We start from the raw sequence: 18,842 nt of genomic DNA, 5'->3' as shown, positions 1-18,842 counted from the left end.
GTTAAGGGAAGTCATAGGATTCTTCCCTTTGGTGGCATTTATTTTGTAGCTGGTGAGGTTTCTGAATTGTGTAAGCGCGAGTAACAGACCCATTATTAACATAATCTTGTCGGAGACCGAGAGTAGAATATTGTCACCAAACATCATTATATTGAACTAATTGGGATGTGAGTTAAACTCCTTGATAGTCTCATTGTTGCAGATCCTCTGTGCTAAGGGTTTCAGTTGTAGGCAGAAAGCATGAGAAAGAGTTGACTCCCAGTCTTGATCACCTTTTCCGAAAAATGTGTTATTAAGTCTGATCTGCATGTTTGTCCCTGCGTAGGCCATCCATATATGGCCATGAACCTATTCCTGACTCTCCTTGCTACTATCACTTCCAGGAGGAAATGTCCCCCATTTACAGAACTTCTTGGCATCAAGTGAGAGGAGAATCCCTTCGCTCTTGAGTTTTTTGGTCTGTTCAACTATATGAGTAATTTACCTCATATTACCGCTGACTCACCAACCCTTCTCAAAACCAGACTAGTCTGGGTGAACTATTGGGAAAGGAATCTGTCCAACTCAATGTGAGGATTTTCATATAGATATTTGCACTGATGTTGAGTAGTGAGATAGGCCTGTAGGTCCCAAAGTCTTTTCTGTCTTTCCCGCTTTTGGGATGACCTGTTTTGGCTTTCATTCATTCATTCATTGTATCTTTATTTCGACAAATGTTGTCATAAAAGAATTCACAAAAATGAGCATTAAAAGAAGTATTACAGTATAAACAAATGATCAATGTTGCAAAAGCGAGAAAATACAACTACTCATGAGACCTGCTAAAACTTAGCAGACCACAGTTAATTAAAAGTGTCCGTAAATTCCTCCATTACATAATTAAAATTTCAATGCAACCATCTATACATCTGTGCAACTATGAAGGCTTTCAGCAATGGGGGGCTGGCGACTCTTTCGCTTATCACGAAAGAGTGAACCATCTAGTTAGTAAATCTATGAATGGCCTCCAGAAGGTTTTGTCTAATGGGGGTGAAGCGATCTGTCTCTGGGGCTTTAGATGGTTTGAGGCCTTTGATGGCCTGTAGCTCTTCATCCTTAGTAATAGACTGCTCAATTGCCTCTGCTTGGAGTCTCTTGAACTTTGCATTCTATATGTACACCTTATTCTGGGTCCTAGGCATCAACGTTGTACAGCCATTTGTAGAAATTGTGGAGCCATTGCATTCCCCCGTCCTCTGCCAACACTGACACATCCCCCTCCCATATTGCACCCACAAAGGTTTGATTGTGGTTAGCCTTTAGCCTTGAGGTCAGCAGTCTACCTGTTTAATCCAATGCTCATATATTATTTGTCCTACCTTGGCCAATGAATATTTTGGATTATTTAAGTATAGCAGATGTCATCGCCAGCGTACTTTGAGTATTTTGCACCATATGCACTGGGATTGCGCCTGCTTAGGCTGAGTCTCAACCTCTGGGCCAATTGTATAAGTCTGGCTCATGTCTAGATGCGCATAAGATTTGTGTGCTGCCGCAAGATGTGTGTAATCTATTTGAATGAGATTCAGATGTCTCCAAGACCTTGTCAACCACTGCAAGCCCTTTCAAGACAGCGTCCCGTGCCCCCATACTGCTCTGCTGACCTCCAGTACTTCTGAATTCCAGTCTCCTCTCACTATCAAAGGGCCAGTAGATGTTGCGATCAGTTTCTGTAATGTGGAGCACAGAAAGTCTTGGCCTGCCTTAAGGTCAAAGAACGAGGCCAGGGAGACCCGCTTTCTCTATAGGAAACCATTCTCCATCACCTGCCCACGGTCTCCCTTCGGGGTAGATTACGGTCCGCATGCACTGCAGTTAGTATGCACACCCCACCTTTCTTGTCTTTGTTAAGGTGAATTACATAGGCAAAAATATGTTTCTCCGTTAACATATGTAGTACTCTAGTAGGTCATTTCCTGTCCCCAGGGGCCTAGACCATTTAGTGCTCGCAGACTCCGCCCCCCCCATCCTCTGTTCATGGACTCTGCCTCCCCCCCCATGAACAGCTCTAGAGCAGTTTCTAGCAGCTACTTTTGACTTTCATAGTAGCGAAATTAAGGAGTCCAACTCTTACCGAGGGAGGTGCTGTGGGTTGGAAACGCAGAACTGTGCATGGAACACACCAACACGTGATACATGAATGGCCAGCTAATAATTTTACTTTTATAAAGAAAACTTACTTTAATTCACATAAAACTAACTACTAAACAAAAAATTACAACTGTAGATAATGAAAACCAACCCCCTGTAGTGACTCCTGAAATAGAGATCTGTGTAAGAAGGTCTCTGATTGGTAAACAATGCACATGGTATTCGCTATGGATTTCATAGTTTAAAACTTCTTCCTATTATCTCTGTCACATAGTTCACAATGTAGCACTCCTTCCTCTTATATTTGTGAGAGATTTGATCATTTAAACCCCTTCCTGCTATAATTGACATTGGATTTGCATTTAAAAAGCTTCTATCAGTTATGAGCCATGCAACGGCTTCCGCTGTCCATAAGCGGAGTAACATAGCTAATGCTTAATCAAGGTGCCGTAGGGAAGAAGATCAACAAAGGAGCTGTGCCAAAGACCCTCTCTCTGTACTTATTTTAAAACTTTTTTATGATTACATGAACTCAGACCGACAGCTGTGCTTTCAAGTCAGCCCTAAGTATGCAGTTAAAAAAAACTACAAGCAAAGAGGCAGAATATAACAGCAACATTAAGCACTATCGAAAACACCGAAGAAAAAAGTATGTTTTTTAGGCGGCTGTGTAGACAGGAACATCAGGGAAGGCACTCAACAAAAAAAGAGCTAATTGCGTACATAAAAGACAGATTCCAAAATAACTTGATTTGAAGATTGGTACTCTTTGAAAGGCAGAATACCATGGAGTTACGTTTTCCCATGTCATCTTTGGGCAAGGAGGTAGGATAGTGGTGGAGTACCTGTTCAGGGCTGGTGGTACCCCTAGAGCTGCCTTTTGTCATGTGTTTTCCCTGCGGCCCCTGGAAGAGTTAGATGGCGCCTTGAAGGACTATGGATTACCTTGGCTGTAATGATAAGACGGAAATCGTGAGAATTCAAATTTGTATCTCTTTTCCTCTGTATTGCTTTCTATATTTCTCTGTCCTTTAATGGTTATTGTGCTTCAATGTGCCTGATGTTCTGAATATTGTGTAATTACATTGCATGTAATGTACCAAATTGGGTTACATTTATGTGGATTGTTTGCATAATTATTAACAGGGAGAAAGTTAATTCAGAGGTCCTTTTGGCCATAAATATATATAAATGAATACTAGAAATAAAATAAAGTATTAAAAGATTGAACAGAGAAAATGTACATTAATTAAATCTTGATAGTTTGATCAGCCTTATTTTTATTTCTGTTGATAGGTTATGTGTGATTGGCAGCCATCAAGCCTGCAAGTATCTGAACAAGTGCTGACATCTGCTCAAATTGCTTGCCAGCCAGCAGCGGTCCTCTAGCAGCCTCTTCTTCATTCCAGCTCAGTCAACAGGCCACTTTACGTTCTTCCCAGATCATCCATCAAGAAGGTACTAAGACTAGTGTTCAGTTTTTAATGAAGTGAAGGCTGTGATGTAAGTCAGCCAGGATTTAGTGTTTTGAATCATCTCTCCCTCACCTGGGGCACACAGAACTATTCAAAGTAGGAGACAGAACTAGGTAAACAGGTTGAGGATTCTGGTGATCTGGAATCCATGCAAGAAGGCTTCAAAGTTCTTAGACAATCAGTCCACATTGCTGATTACTCCGGACAGCTACATTTATGCAAAGATAACAGCAATTGCCCAATTGGGTCCGGATATACAAAGCTTTTCAACGAGTAGGTGTGTTTTACTCCAGATTAATGTACGAGTTAAACCTGAATTTTTAGGCTAATTGACATAGTTTTTTCATGAGTAGATTCCATGAATACGACATGCTTACACACATAAACTGTAAGTATATCTTTTTCAAGGATATTCACAATTATGTCATACCTGAGCCTGGAGAAAGACTCACCTGCTCACAGAAAATGCTTTGTGACCCCGGTCTGGATCGTCTGGTGGAACTGCCACCTAAGCCTGGATTAAGCGGTAGCTACTCATACAGAATGTTCTGTGAATCAGGCCCTCAGTCTATAAAGATATGTGGAGGTAGACAGACGAAATAGTCACACCATGAGATATTTCACAGGAGGTGGAGAGTCGGATCGAAGACTACTGTTTCCATGGAAATATTTGTACAGGTGAGTTGTGGGTTTGTTCTCCATGTTGTGGAATGGTTTCGTTTAGGACTACATTTGTACACAAAATAAGCCAGCTATAGTTCAGCACTTTTGCTAAAGTGTACTCATTTGAAAGACGTCCCTTAAAAAAATCAGGTATTCCCTCTTTCCTCTTTGTAAATTTTTTGTTGTAATATTTTATTGACATGGTCAAACTACAAACAATGGCTCATATGTTATGATGCAATAGTCACATATGTATTATACCATATGTGTGAATATATATTGTCATGATTGTCATAGTACTATAATTAAAGGACTTCCTGAGTCAAAAGTTAAATGGCCTTGGAGACCTAAGATAAATGGATCTCTAAATATTCTCATTACTAACACCAGATCTGGGGTTAGTAGTGGGAAAAAGAGAAATGGTGTTACATTGAAGAAATTACTTTGGGAGGTAAGCAAATCCAGTAGCCGTTGGTGTAATTAAGTAGATTTATTAGTCATAGGTTAGATAGTAAAGAAGGCCCCATCGGGAGCAGCACCCAGCTGCTCGGCCTCACTCACTCAAACTGACCACACATTCAAACCATGCATGCACAAACATTCTGATGACATCACACACACAGGCTGAGCAGCAGGGAAGGAGAAGACCAGAATATAACAAATGGGTAAAAATGTAAATGGGTAAAAGAGGAAAAGATTGCAGGAGGTAACCGAATTCTAAGACCAGATTGTCGGAATGGGAAAGGTAATACATTGTCCAATCTTGTCCTGAACTCCTACACTATATTGCTTTCACGAGTGAAGAGTATAGATGCTTGATGGAGGAAAAGGGGAATGCCCACTACGAATCCAAACAACACCAGTTATGAGGTGGGTAATAAAGCTGGAATTGTTGTCATGGTTGAGGAACAGAGAGGAAAGGAGCCTCTGGATACACCAGGAGATAAACAGGGAGGGGGTGCTGATGCAGCTTGCGGATGAGATCTCTGCGGCCTGTGCATCTCACATCGCAGACTGGGTCCTGGGTTTGAAGTGCAGGGCGACAACCTTTGGAGGTTTGTGAGGGACCTGCCTACCCTGGTTTTGGACTGAGAGGACTCAATGGCACTTGACAGGGAGATCAGCACTGATAAGATGGAGATGCTATACACTAGCTCCACAGTGGGGAAACTCCTGGTCCTAACGCCCTGGCCGAATTTGTTTGCTGCATCATGTGACTAGTGTGTGACCCAAAACACAGATTTTTGGGTGAGGTCAATGGAGAAGAGTGCTTGTCCGTAATCTTAGGCCAGCCACTATTGTCCTTATCCACATGGAGGGAAAGCCACCAGACCAATGTGCCTCCTACAGGCCGATTACCCTATTACATACAGAAGTGAAAATCTTTGCCAAAATGTTAGCTAACTGCCTGATTCAAGAGAGTGACAAACTGGTGGCTCCGGACCAGACAGAATTCATGCCTGTGCGATCCACTCGTTTCAATTAACGAAGACTCTTTGGATGCCTGGCAAGAAGGAGGACCCTGGGTGAACCTGTAATATTGTTATGCCTGGATGCTAAAAAGGCAATTGATTCAGTAGATTGGCGGGTCCGGAACGAGATGCTGGGCAGGATAGACTTTGGGAGAGAGCTAATTCCTTGGTTACGTTTTGTACACACTAGGCTAGTAGTTCGGGTGCAGCTGTTTGGATCCCTGGCATGGGAGTTTGCCTTGGAGAAAGGGATGAGACCGGGATGCCCACTCTCCCCTTTGTTGTTTGCCCTACTCCTGGAGACCTTGGCTTGCTGGGTATGGGCCGACACCCAGTTGCGGGGTCAGCAATGGGGACTGGACTGGGAGGACATTATGTCTATTTATGCAGATGATGTGCTACTATACCTAGCTGACCCAATGTACTCCATTCCCAGAGCACTGAAAATGTTAAAAACCTTCAGGAGGTATTCAGGGGACGGATGAAGTGGCATAAGTCAGTGGCTTTCCCGCTGAACAACCGGGCTCCCCCCGTGTATTGGCCTTACCCCCTATGGTGGTCCACAGTAGAATTCCAATACCTGGGGGTCCAGTTTACCTTAGATCTTGGTGAGTTCCAGAGGAACAACTTTGGGAGAGTCCTTAAAGATTAAAGGAGAGATGTGGGTCACTGGCGATCGCCTCCGCTGTCCCCTGATGGGTTGGGCTGCCCTACACAAAATTATTGTGTTACATAAGTTCTTTTATCTACTATAGAACACTTTATAGGAGGTGTCTGAGGAGTTCTTCAAAGCAATGAATTCTATTACCCTTTAGGATGGGGGACCCCACGTATAGCATTACAAACTCTGACTAGAGCCCCTATATGAGTTGGTTAGCAATACCTGACCTCCGTCTATACTATTGGGCTACAGAGCTAGTGGTCATAAATGACTGGTCATTCGCCCCCTTGCAGGAACCTCCACTTAGGGATCACAGGCATTCCCTAGACCCACAAAGGAACATAAGGAAGCTATATGTTCAAAAGTGCAGACTCGTCATTCATCCCAATGGATTTGGTAGTCCTTATATGGAAGTTAGCCTACGGGTAAACGGGCTAGGAAGGGATACAAGCACTTCAGAGTCCGCTGTGGGAATCTGCCATCCTGGGCACTGGAGTGTAGGAAGCAATGGAACATGATTGGGATAACAAAGTTAGGATATGTTTCGGGTTTACAGGACCTCTTCTTAGTCACAGAGTTGCAAGGACAGTTCAATCTGGCTGCCACTCAGCTCTGTAGATACAGACCGATCCAACACGCCCTCAAGGGGTATAATGATCTGCTGCATGAAGTAGCAGATGATTGTCCACGAGAATTCAGAGTGGAAGGGGCCCCCCTGCACAAACGCTTCATTTCCCATATTTACCGGACATTGGTCATTAACTGCTAGCCATCCCTAAATGCACTACATTGTAGATGGGAGAGGGACCTGAGATTATTAACAGACGAGGACTGGCGAGCGGCACTTTGCTAACCAAAAGAAGTCTTAACTTGGGCTTCAGATTAGTGCAACTAAAATGACTACATTATGAATATTACGGTTCAACTAAACTCTCCCATATGGGCAAAGTAGAGGATGATAAGTGCCTGCGGGGCTGTGTCCAGAGTGGAAATTGCTACACACTATATACGGTAATCTTGGACACGGGTGGGTCAGTGCCTCGTGAAGGTTACTGAAGAGCAGGTGGACCTAACACAGATATTGGTTGATCTTGGGATATGGCGCAACCAAACTTTACCAAATATACTATCCTGTACTGCGAAGTCGCTCTTGCATTCACCAGCAGAAATATTGCCCAGATGTGGGGTAAAGGGAAACCACCCTCCAGGTCGCAGTAGAAGGCGGACTGGACTGGTGCATGCAAACTGAGTGTACGGTGTAAATAACTAGGGGCTGTCCCAGACATTTTTTAAGTGTGGGTCAATGGGTGGACTATAGTGATCTGGATTGATTTAAAAGGTTGCCATTTTGTCTGCTTGCTTCAAGCCATAAGGTCTTCTTTAGTATGAAGGGTGTGTCATGCCAGTGTCAATCTGTTTTTAAGGTTTTACTCTTTACTCTTCTGCTCAATACAAATACACAATACAAATATTTATGTATAAAAAAAGAATCTACAAAGGGAACAATTGTTCTGAAACTTTGCACAAAGCTGTTTCTAGCCACATTAAGCCTTGCCAGAGTAACGTAGCCCAGATTTCAATGACCTCTGTTCACTCTAATTGTTCTTTATGGTTGCCCAAATCCCTCCTCCTTTTTGATTTTGAAATTATATATAAAGCAGACTCTGCTCACGAAAACCAACAGTCCACCCTTTTGCAAGAGGGTATTAATGAAAGCTGTGCTGTACAAAAATATTGGTAAAATAATACAGCTCCTCCCTCTAAACAGTATAACGTTTAAACCGTGGACAGGCTTGCCCCATGCAAATGAATTTGAATTTGGACAAGGAGAAGAGTTATTTGAAGACAATCCTATTTTCTGGACGGTGGGTTTAACTGGACTGATAAGGTCAGGTTCTTGCTGAGCTATGTAGTGCTCGTCTCTTCTGGGATCTTACTACTTAACTTTTGAGAGAAGAGCGTACCACTCATAAATAATGTCTCGTATTGATCTCTCCAAAAATAAGTTTCTACACCCAATCGAACAAAGTTTATGAAGCAATATTTATGTCTCATATTATTTCTGCATAAAATATTTGAACGTTCACTACACACATATACAGGGTAAAAAAATATTTAGATCAGATTATCTGAACAAAAAGTTATCTTTTCCCCCGAAGCATCTACATAGGGAAGTAGCTTCAGGGGAGTGTTTGGGGTGTGATATCCCCCAAATAAATGCATTCTCGGCTAGGCATTTGGGTCTGCTATTTCTGTCCGGGTTCTGATCAGTAGTTGTCTTGAAAGCTGCACGAGTCTCGGGTTTCCATGCATACTACTGGCAATCAGACACCCAAAAGGTGATGGAATAGATAGTTTCAAATAGTCTAACTTCTGACGTTCGCTCGGGGTAGCATTTAAATAAAACAATAATGGACCCCACACACACACCATGGAAGTTATTTCCAATGGTGTTCAGTTTTTTTTTCTTTTTTTCCCTTTCATGTCCCTCACTGCCAGGATTTACCGGATGGTAGTGGACAGTTAGAAAAATAAAAGCCATGCAACTGTCCACTCTAAATACGGTGGGAAGTGGGATGGCTTACCTTCAACAGCCTCTACTCTCTTGAGCTGTCGAAGGACATTTTACACCAAGGGAGTACATTTTACTCAGTCGGTGTAAAACTTTCAGTCTGCCCAACTAAACATCAGGTGAACAGATCTTGAATTTGGCATACAGGGTACTTTTTCACCTTTGCAAAGGAGTAACCTGTCCGCGAAACCCTAAATCAGCCCCTGAGGCCCACCTGATGCAGATCAGTACTGACCCTGCACCTCATGCGAACAGTCCATCCCGAACCTTAGCCATCTCACCCATTTACTCTGCGACACATCACCTTTTTAGTTAGGAAATTTGAGATGCAGAACACCAAATTTCACTGTCTAAGCTAAGCCCCTGTAGCTACAGAATGGCAATAATAAACATTTAGCACATTCACATAGTATAGAAACTTGCATCACTGTTGTACAGTAACTGAACAGGTGGTGTGCATGTTTCCAGTTAATAGTATCCTGAACATTGACCGTCCTTTCACAAATAGCAAGTGGGTAGGAGTGTTGACATCTGTGTTGTTTGTTAGCTACTGAGTGGTCACTGTAACTGTGAAGGTGGCAGTTGTTAGTCTCAATGGGCATCTGAAGCGGTCGGACTTAGTATTTGTGTAAAGGTCGCGGTCTATTTCAGTGCTCATTTTGAGCCGGTGGTTTTCGGTACCAACAATTAATTGTCAACACCAGCACTTATGACAGTTGGCCAGATGGTGCTGCTGTCTGTCAAATTTGGAGCTGAACACAGCCACAGTTTATTAATTAAATATACATTAAAATGACTAATAACTGCTGCCGAGGAAATTCTTATAACTTTGGAGGCAAGGAATGGTCTGAAGTGTCACACTTGTAGGAGTGTGATGGTTAGTAGTTGTGTTGGTATGACATTGACAGTCCCGGCAGGGGCAATGAATGGTGCACGCTACAGTGGCCTCTTGACAAAGTCCCTGGCCCTTACTTTTTTTTTTTTTTTTTACAAATTAATGAGTGGTCTATTGAATAGGTATGCTCTCAGAAGCCCCCCACATGTTGTTTATTCTACTTTTATTGGGCAGAGTAGACTCATTGTTTCTGCCAAGTCACCACAGTAGCCCTCATTGTTCAGCCACTTTGGAATTGCTGGAAGCCATCCCAGTTCTGCACTAGGGAAGGAGAAGGATCACTGCAGTTGTTAGTCTTGTAGGTAGAGGGGCATCCCTCACATACCCACTCATGCAATCAATGTGAAGATAGTCATCTGATGGTCAGTGATCCCGCTATAGACGTACTAGCTAAGAGATGTTCACAGTATTTTGCTGCTCCTGCCTGCCTACTTACTCCCCTCTCCTCCAACACTTATGAATATAGCAAATCCATCATAAAGGCATATTTCCCTCAAATGGGTGAACTTTTCAGTTTTAAAGTGTGAGAAGTTGGCCTTGTATATGATGTTCACTATTCTAGTGAGCACCTTGCAACAGTCCAAACAACCCTTATGGTGATGGTTGTAAAGCCAAACCCATCAATCAGAGCACTCTTCAGGACAGTGTAATTGTTAGCATCATCATCACTAACTGTGAGGAGCTCATCTCTACCTTTTTCTGAAAAGGAGAGCCACAAGATTGCTCCCCACTGACTTTGGGGTACCTGCTGTACTTTGCAGGCCCTCTCCAAAGCAGTTATCCACTTGTGGATGTCATCCCCATCTTTGTAGGGGGGCACAATCTTACTCAGGTGTCTATTGTCATAGGACCTGTCTTTATCCGTAGGGATATTGCTGCCACCAGTGGGTTCTACCCCACCTAACTTCCTTTTTCTTTCAAAAGCAAGTTTTTCCTGGGCTAGGGCAAGTTGCTCTCTCTCAATTCTGAGATTGACTTCCCTCATCCTAGCCTGGTGTTCTCTCCTCTGAGGAGATGTCATTCCCCTCTGAGAACCCCTAGAAGCATTGGAGTGATGGGACTCGCCTGAGCTAGACCTATCCCTCCTATACCTCTGGCTAAGCCTACTTATGGGCCTTAATAGGGCTGTCCCATTCTCAGCCCCTAAGCGGCTTAGGTTAGCCTGGCTAAGTCTCCTGACCTGGACCTGGCTAGCATCATCCCCCCCAGATTCTTCCCCAACCTCATCCTCATCATCTTCTATGACAGGGGGGTCCTTACTCGACATGTTTTGATAAAGCCAAACCAGAGTTAGCATTTAACCGCGAGGTTCATAATGCACTTAAGAGTATATGGTATGGCAATATTCTAAAACAGCTATAAGGACATGGTTCCGACAGCTGCAGACAGGCTCAGCTCATGCTAAAGCACCATCTCACATAAAACCAAGCACTCTGCCTCCAGGATTGTTAAGGCCTGCCATAGGAGTGACTTATAGGTATATATGTGTCTAGATATAAGGTTAGATATAGGAATACTATATCTAAACAAGGGGTGATTACACCACCTTGCCCCAGCTGAGTGATCAGCCAGTTGTGCCAATTTGGGTGGCCAGCCAGGGGTGGCATAATACATGCTGCAGCCCCTGGTGGGCCTTGGATGCACCTATGCCCTGGGTACCTATAGTACACTGTACAGGGGCTCATAAGGTGACCCAATATCCAATTGGAGATGTACCTAAGGTACATAGAGTCCATTTTACAGAGAGAGCAGATAGCATGGGGTCCTGATTAGCAGGATCCCAGGCCAACTAAGTCGAAAACCAGCTAAACACTAGGCAAAAAATCTGGGGTAACCATAGTCAGGTATCCACCTTCCTACATAAAGTTCCATCGTTCCTGATTCAGTTAATCAGAATGTGTAATTTTGAATTACAATTTTTGGGGGGCAAACCCCATTTTGGTACGTTTCAGTGATAGTGACTTCGCTCTCTCGAAGCTGTTTTATCTGTTACAGTTCAGGGAAATCATAGCCACATAATGAATTTTAATCACTTGCTGTATAGAGTTTGTCATGTATAAAATATAGTAAAAAGATTTTTTTTCCCTTTTTTGTGACATGCAGATCAAGCGCCAGAAACGTGTCGCTTCTGGCTCTTGCCGTCATCAGTCCGGAAAGCCGTCAATAAAACAACACAGTCATTCAAACAGTTTTGCCATATGGTTGGTGGATCCTTGGCACAGATATTAGGCTACTAGTTAATGTTTTGCATTTAGAGCGCCATAAACATTGCATTAAGCAACAAATATGAAAATGGTGACGCCCCATCGCCGGCCTTTCATTGGCCCAGGATCCACCAACCATATGGCACAACCGTTTAACCCCTTCGATGCGGATGACAAAGCCAGCTCGTCATGGGCATTACCTGCGCTGCGCGCATGACGAGCTGGCTTTGTCACGAAAGCCGCGATTTTCAAATTTCAGCGCGCAGCGGGAAAACCCGCTAGCGCGCATGCGGTTAAATGACTGTGTTGCTTTATTGACGGCTTTCCGCATATCTATATATTGTGAATTAATTACTGGACAGTAACTTACAGCATATCCCTCTACCGTATACTACTTAAGGTTTATGCATAAATATGTTATTTAGCCATTTCAAATAATGGTAGCTAATCAAGTACACCTGTATGCTTATACAGACTCATGATTTACAAGATAGCAGAAAGTTGAGACTGCACTATATATTATTTTAAACAAAAATGCTTATGTTTTACAGGATGGCTGTCGAAGTCTTTGCAGACTGTGTGTTCTTCCTAAAGGTGAATCACCTCCCCGCTCAGGACAAGAAACGTTTGAAAAAAATGATAAAAGACAAAGGCGGCACCATATCTTTTGTGCTCAATAATAAGGTATTATTCCATTTCTGTCCATATATTTTTTGATTACCCAATAGGATGTGCATTCTACCAATGTGTAAAGAACAGTGGAAAGTGCTAACCTTATATAATGATGATCATGGTGCAGCAATTGTAATTCTTGGCATAGTGTGGGTTTGATATAATGCTGCTCCTGTCCTAACTGTGGTAGTGTATTCTGACAAATCCATAGCATAATGGTACTCACCCCTCAGTTAATGCAGGGTATGGTACCTTCTCCTGATATAATGCTGGTCCTGGTTTAATGGTGGTAATTACAAGTATAATGTGAGCATCCATAGTTTGATGGTACCCACCCCTTGGTTAATACCAGCCTTTGCGTAATCATGGTTATTCTTTCCAGTTGTGGGCTCCCAAGGCCTGATGGTGCCCAATAAGGAATAGAGTTGGCCCTAGCATAATGGTTGGTAACTTATGGCACATTGTGGGTGGGTTTCCATGCCACAAGGGTGCCCATCTCTGGTATAAAGCTAACCCTGGTATTAAGGCGATCATTTTTGTAATATTTTAATCGTTGATGACATGACACTACCCAACAACAATAGAATGCTGACCATGGCATAAGAGTGCTAATTCTCAACATATAGTGGCCATCATTTGTTGGCATGAGTTTGTGATAAGTGGACATGCAGAGATGAATCTCCTCATGGCAACTGTAGTAAACTTGTTAGAACACTGTACACATGTTTAGTAAAAATGAAAAGCTGGTCAAAACATGTTTTGGGGGTCGGTGGGGGGGATTCAGTTCAGTCGTGAAATATGATCAAACAAAACTAGAATAAAAACACAATTTCTAAAAAATAAACAATATCGATGGAGGCCACAATAGGCACTGTACTGTTTAGCTCTAGACTGAATTTAAAACCTTCACCAACCTAGAAAAAGCTAACTTAAAACGAGGTGATAACCTCAACGCGCCCAGACACCCAAGCCAGCGCTAATAGAAGATGGGAGGGAAATGTCCCACTGAAATATCTACTCCTGTTGCATTTGGAGATGCCCAGGCGGATCACAAGTTTGGTATTGGTTTGTCAGGAACCACTAGCAATAGTTATCTTCTGGGCTAAATATAATGCTTTTCCCAGGACTAGTGCCTTAAAGTTAAAGAATGAAGAGTAAAAAGAATGAAAGCTAGCGCAAAATAATCAAAGTAGATGGCAAATGGTCAAACTTTCTTCCAACTTTTATTAATTATGCAGCTGCTTAAAAAGGAGACTTTAGCGGAGGCATTGTAAGAGGATAACGACCCATAAGAGGTGCATTACGGCCACCTGCAGATGTTACTTTGATAGTAAGCACTCTTCACACACTGTTCACTGGTGAAGTTAAATTTACCAGACTTTGGAAGCTCCCTGGAATGCATGCACGTATACATGCATGTATACTCATGTGCAGTGTGGGAACCATTGTTCTTGGACTGCATATGTCACTCTAATGTTTTGTAAAAAATCAGTTTTTACCACATTTGAACATGGCATATTTACACTGATTTCTAAGAAGCAGTGCCCTTTTCACAAATGGAGAACATTTATTTTGTCATTTTTGAGCTGAAAATATTAAACAGTATAATGATTTGTAGGTTTTGCGAGAGTCAGTTTGATCTGTTTGCCAGAGTTCCTGTGATAACCAAACATGAGTGTAGTGGGAGACTTTAGAGAGGGGCTCTCAGTATTCCTTGCAGTTATGTATGTTGCAGTGGTGAGGTGGTTTAAAAAACGTATGCTGTCTCCATTAGTGTTGGGTCTGCTTCAGGCACTTGTGAGTGAGAGAACAACAAATGTAAAACTCTACAAGCAACGGTGTGGGGCACATACATGACTGTTAGTCGACCGCCCATCAACAGTGACTCCAAGTAGGTTCAACTGAAAGGCCAGCTGCATTTTGTAGCCCAATTTACAGTAATTGGAAATTTGTGTTAAAATAAAAAAGGTATACCATTCTGCATGAAATTCTTATTTCCACATGAAACCTGCAATAATTAAGTCCTCCTGTGTGCACTTTCCATTGCGCAGTTCAGCAATAGAATGAAAATTAGCACAGCCATCTAATGCACTGGATTGAATGCTATTGCTAGTAATCTGCCATCTGTAACTGAGCATTTATCTAATAATGTTATGTTATTAATGTTATGTTATTAAAATATTTCTAGAGCGCACTATCACCAATTGGTTGCTTGGCGCTATGATCAGCAAAAACATGAACATAGAGGGAAGAGAATTATGGAAATGCTTGTCTGAATAGCCAGGTCTTCAAGGCTTTCCGGAAGGAGAGGAGATCTTGACAATTCCGGGTCTCCATCGGGAGAGAGTTCCACAAGCAGGGAGCGAGGGTGGCAAACCTGCGACCTCCTGCACGCTTTAAGTTGAAAGAAGGCGACTGCAGGAGGTTCTGATGGAGTGAGCGTAGGTTGCGGGACGGGATGTATTTGGAAATCAGGTTGTTGATGAATAATGGGCTTTTACAGTATAGAGACTTGAAGATTATGCAGCCAGTTTTGAAGGCACATCGCTGGGCCACCGGGAGCCAGTGTAGTTTCCTAAGGAGGGGGGTGGCTGCCTGGCGCCTAGGTTGGTTCAGAATTAACCTTGCGGCATGGTTCTGTGCCATCTGGAGTCGCTTAACTAGGTAGTTGGGAAGACCTAGGTAGATGGCGTTTGCGTAGTCCAGATGGGACAATACAGTAGCAATCACCACCTGGATGAGTGCCTCGGGAGTGAGCAGGCGGCGTACCTTCCGGATTTTCTTCAGTTGGAAGAAACACTTGGAGACCACTTGACCAACTTGAGTTTTGAGAGATAAGTCACGGTCCACAGTGACTCCTAGTGTTTTGGCTGACAGGGAAGGTGTTGGGGCTTGGCCTAGTTCAGAAGGCCAGTAATGCGGGCCCCAGTACTTGCTGCTTTCGCCGGTCAGGACTAGTTCCGTTTTACCCGGATTTAATTTGAGCTGGTTCTGGTCCATCCAAGTTTTGATGAAACTCATGGTGGACTGGAAGTGCCGGATGGAGTCTTCGGTGTTATCGATAGTGAACAGCAGCTGTAAGTCGTCTGCATAGTTGAAGACTCTCACCTGATTATCTCTTAAGGTCTGGATCAGAGGGAGAATATACAGATTAAATAGGTGAGGAGACAGGGAGGAGCCCTGTGGCACTCCACAGGTGATGGCCTGTTTGGTGCCCATTAAGTCACCAAGGCGCAGAGTTTGGTTACGGTCAGTCAAGAAGGATCTCAGCCAGCCGGCTGCTAGATCCCTGACACCGGCTTGTTCGACACGGTCGACCAAGATATTGTGGTCGACCGTGTCAAAGGCGGCCGAGAGGTCTAGGAGCACCAGGGCTTGTGGAGAGCGTCTGTCAGCACAGTTGCGCAGGGTGTCCAGAACTGTCGTGACTACTGCTTCGGTAGAGTGAGCAGGCCGAAAGCCTGCCTGATGGGGGTCGAAGCAGGAGGATTCCTCGAGGAAATTAGATAAACATTATAATAATAATAATGGATGAAATATCTTCAGTTTGTTGAAGTAACATTAGTAGATTTTTAATTGTTTCTGAAATCTTGTTTGATTGATTGCATCCTATTTTTATCATTGATTTGGTTCCACGGTCCAATTTAGTCATTTGTAGCTAAGTTTAAATACAAATAGTAGCATTGACTACAATACTAAGATCTATAAAAGTAGAAACATGTTTTTATTTCTGTAAACTCTGGAATAGATATTCCTACATGTGTAACTGTGTTGTAAACGTATCTAGGGCTCTAGTGTAATTTTTCCGATTCATGCCCTTATATAGATGTAACTTATCATATACTTATATAGGCACAAGAATCATAACCATATTTAGGCACAGCCAATGCAGGCCAAATACGGCATGGCTACTTCCACTAAGCTCCTAGAGTACAACGAGTTCTTGAAGACAACCAGCCTTCAGCAGTACGGGGCTTCCCCCTGCTTCAGTATTGATTTGTCCCAGAACTCATGGAGCGTGTAAAGAACTTTGAGTTCTTAGTGACGTTATTATTTCCACCCTTACGTCAAACTCTGCACCTTCCAGGTATAAATATACCCACATCTGCCCTAGCAAACACACAGTGGTTTGGAGCAGATCGACTAACTACTTGCCCGACGCCCTGCTGTAGCGAGTGCCGAAGGAAGCCGACCCTCCAGCTGACGCACTGAGAGAGACGCTGTCTTTTATCCTGCTGAGAAATCCAGCTCCAGTGTTTCCCTGCTACCCTTGCGGGTTACTGGGTGATCAAGTGCTGAGAGAGAGATACAAGACCTCCTTCATTCTATAACCAAGGTACGGAGCTGATTAGACCCTTAGAGAATTCTTGGATAGATTCTTGGCAGAAACTATTTAACTCAAGCTACACCTCACTTACTTCTTCCCTTGTACTAGACTTAAGTTAGGTACACCAAGGTAGGCGTATTTTAGATGCACCAGTTGAGTACTTTTAGTCATTATTTATCATTGTATGTATTTTATCCATTTTTAGTATCTTATGGCTTAGAAACCATACAAATGCTTTTACAGTATTATTTCATAATGCTCCTTTTACTGTACGCACTTTACTTCATAGCAAGTATTACGATTGTTGCAATTTACTTCTCTTGCATGAGAAAGAAGACTGCTCAATAAATAACCTTTTTATTGAAAATGCCTGTCTCTCTATTTCTCTGCACTTCTGGTGAAACTAAGCATGCACGATTGACTGAGTCCAATAGACATCTGGAGTGGGTAAAAGTTAGTATCCGCCAGAACTAAGTAGGACGAGAATCCTATGTATTAGTTTTTTGGTTTATTCAACTTTGAAGGATACAGTGTTCCAAAACATTGTGCACCTAATCTTTGTTTCCTTGAATCTTGCTCTGCAAACTTTCTGTCAGCAAAATGGCAGAGAGTGATGAGGAAAGGGAGAGAGCTAGAATAGCAACTCAACCATTAGCAGAAGACACAAGTCTTCAGCAAAACAACCCGGATGCAGTATTCATCCCGGCAAATGTAAGAAAGAGTGTAACTTACAAACTAATAAATAATGGAGTATCATCGAGAGGTGGTACAGTCATATTTGTGGTAGAGGTACATGAGTATCGGCGGACAGAGGTATTCTATTCATGGATAACATTTCCAGCAGCAAATGCTGTAACACACGAATTCCACTACTACAAAGCAGAGGAACCTCCAGCGGAATACGTTCCTTTCGAGGACGTAGAAATTCCACTAACTTACCAGGAGCATCAGCTCTGGTTTAATGGCGCCCTAAAACATCAAAATCACATTACCAGGGAGGAGCCAAGATGGCCGACAGGACGGACGTGTAGGCTCCCAGCTCCGCGAGCCTCTTATCCCCGCACTGGTATCCTGCCATTTATCCTGAGTTACTGCTGCGGCGACACGATGGAATGAACGCGCTGATTACAACCGCGTTCCTCCGAGGCCTCTATCAGCCGTGTGGATGGAGATATCGTCGCGCAAGCCGTCCGCCATTGCACCCCCTGGACCCTGCTCCGATCGCCGCCGCGGGATACTGTTGTACCGGGAAGACGTCTAGTGGAGGCGTCGCTGCTCGCAGCGAAATTGCTGCCTACGAAGTGAGACGGTGAGGTCACTTTCGGAACCTGTGGCACTCCGGACCTGGATGCGGTGGGCGCTGGCGGGACAGGACCCCTTCCCCCCTCGTTTCTTTGTGTGGTGCGACTGAAGGGCTGACTCGGCTCCGACTGGTGGAGCCGTCTGTGCCGGGAGCTGCCTTCGGACCAGCGGCGAAGGGGCGCTTACAGTTTGCCATCCTGTCCTGAGAGCCGCTCTCCTGCCGGCGCCCCCGCCTGATGCTTCCCGACATTTAGATCGCCCCTCTCTCCCCATTGTTACCAGATTGCCGAAGTAAAGATGGCGCCGGTCTCTGAGGACGGGGAGAAGAATGCTTCTTTGTCCCCTGGACCTGCTGTCCCGCCTGTTCTAACCCACTCTGATAGACCGGGGATGTCGACCCAAATATCGTCTTGTGTGGGACTGCAGCGGGCCCCAACTTGTGGGGATATCCTGGCAGCTATCGCGGACT

The 18,842-nt window shown here is 43.7% G+C and overlaps 1 protein-coding gene across 3 annotated transcripts in view; it reads left to right on the top strand.

Moving 5' to 3' along the window:
* PARP4 (poly(ADP-ribose) polymerase family member 4) overlaps nucleotides 1–18,842 on the top strand; it is a 1,988,214-nt gene that overhangs the window by 77,944 nt on the left and 1,891,428 nt on the right. For all 3 annotated transcript variants that reach the window (XM_086935217.1, XM_086935220.1, XM_086935219.1), the window contains exons 2-3: nucleotides 3,427–3,588; nucleotides 12,624–12,756. In XM_086935217.1, coding sequence (XP_086791343.1) covers nucleotides 12,625–12,756 — 132 coding nt within the window. In that variant the 5' untranslated portion in view covers nucleotides 3,427–3,588; nucleotide 12,624. The remainder of the gene's footprint in view (nucleotides 1–3,426; nucleotides 3,589–12,623; nucleotides 12,757–18,842) is intronic.

This window comes from Lissotriton vulgaris, chromosome 8 (genome assembly GCF_964263255.1).
Source record: "Lissotriton vulgaris chromosome 8, aLisVul1.2, whole genome shotgun sequence".
Classification (NCBI taxonomy): Eukaryota; Metazoa; Chordata; class Amphibia; order Caudata; family Salamandridae; genus Lissotriton; species Lissotriton vulgaris.
Note: the sequence above shows the minus strand (reverse complement) of the source record. Positions and strands in the feature narration are given on the sequence as shown.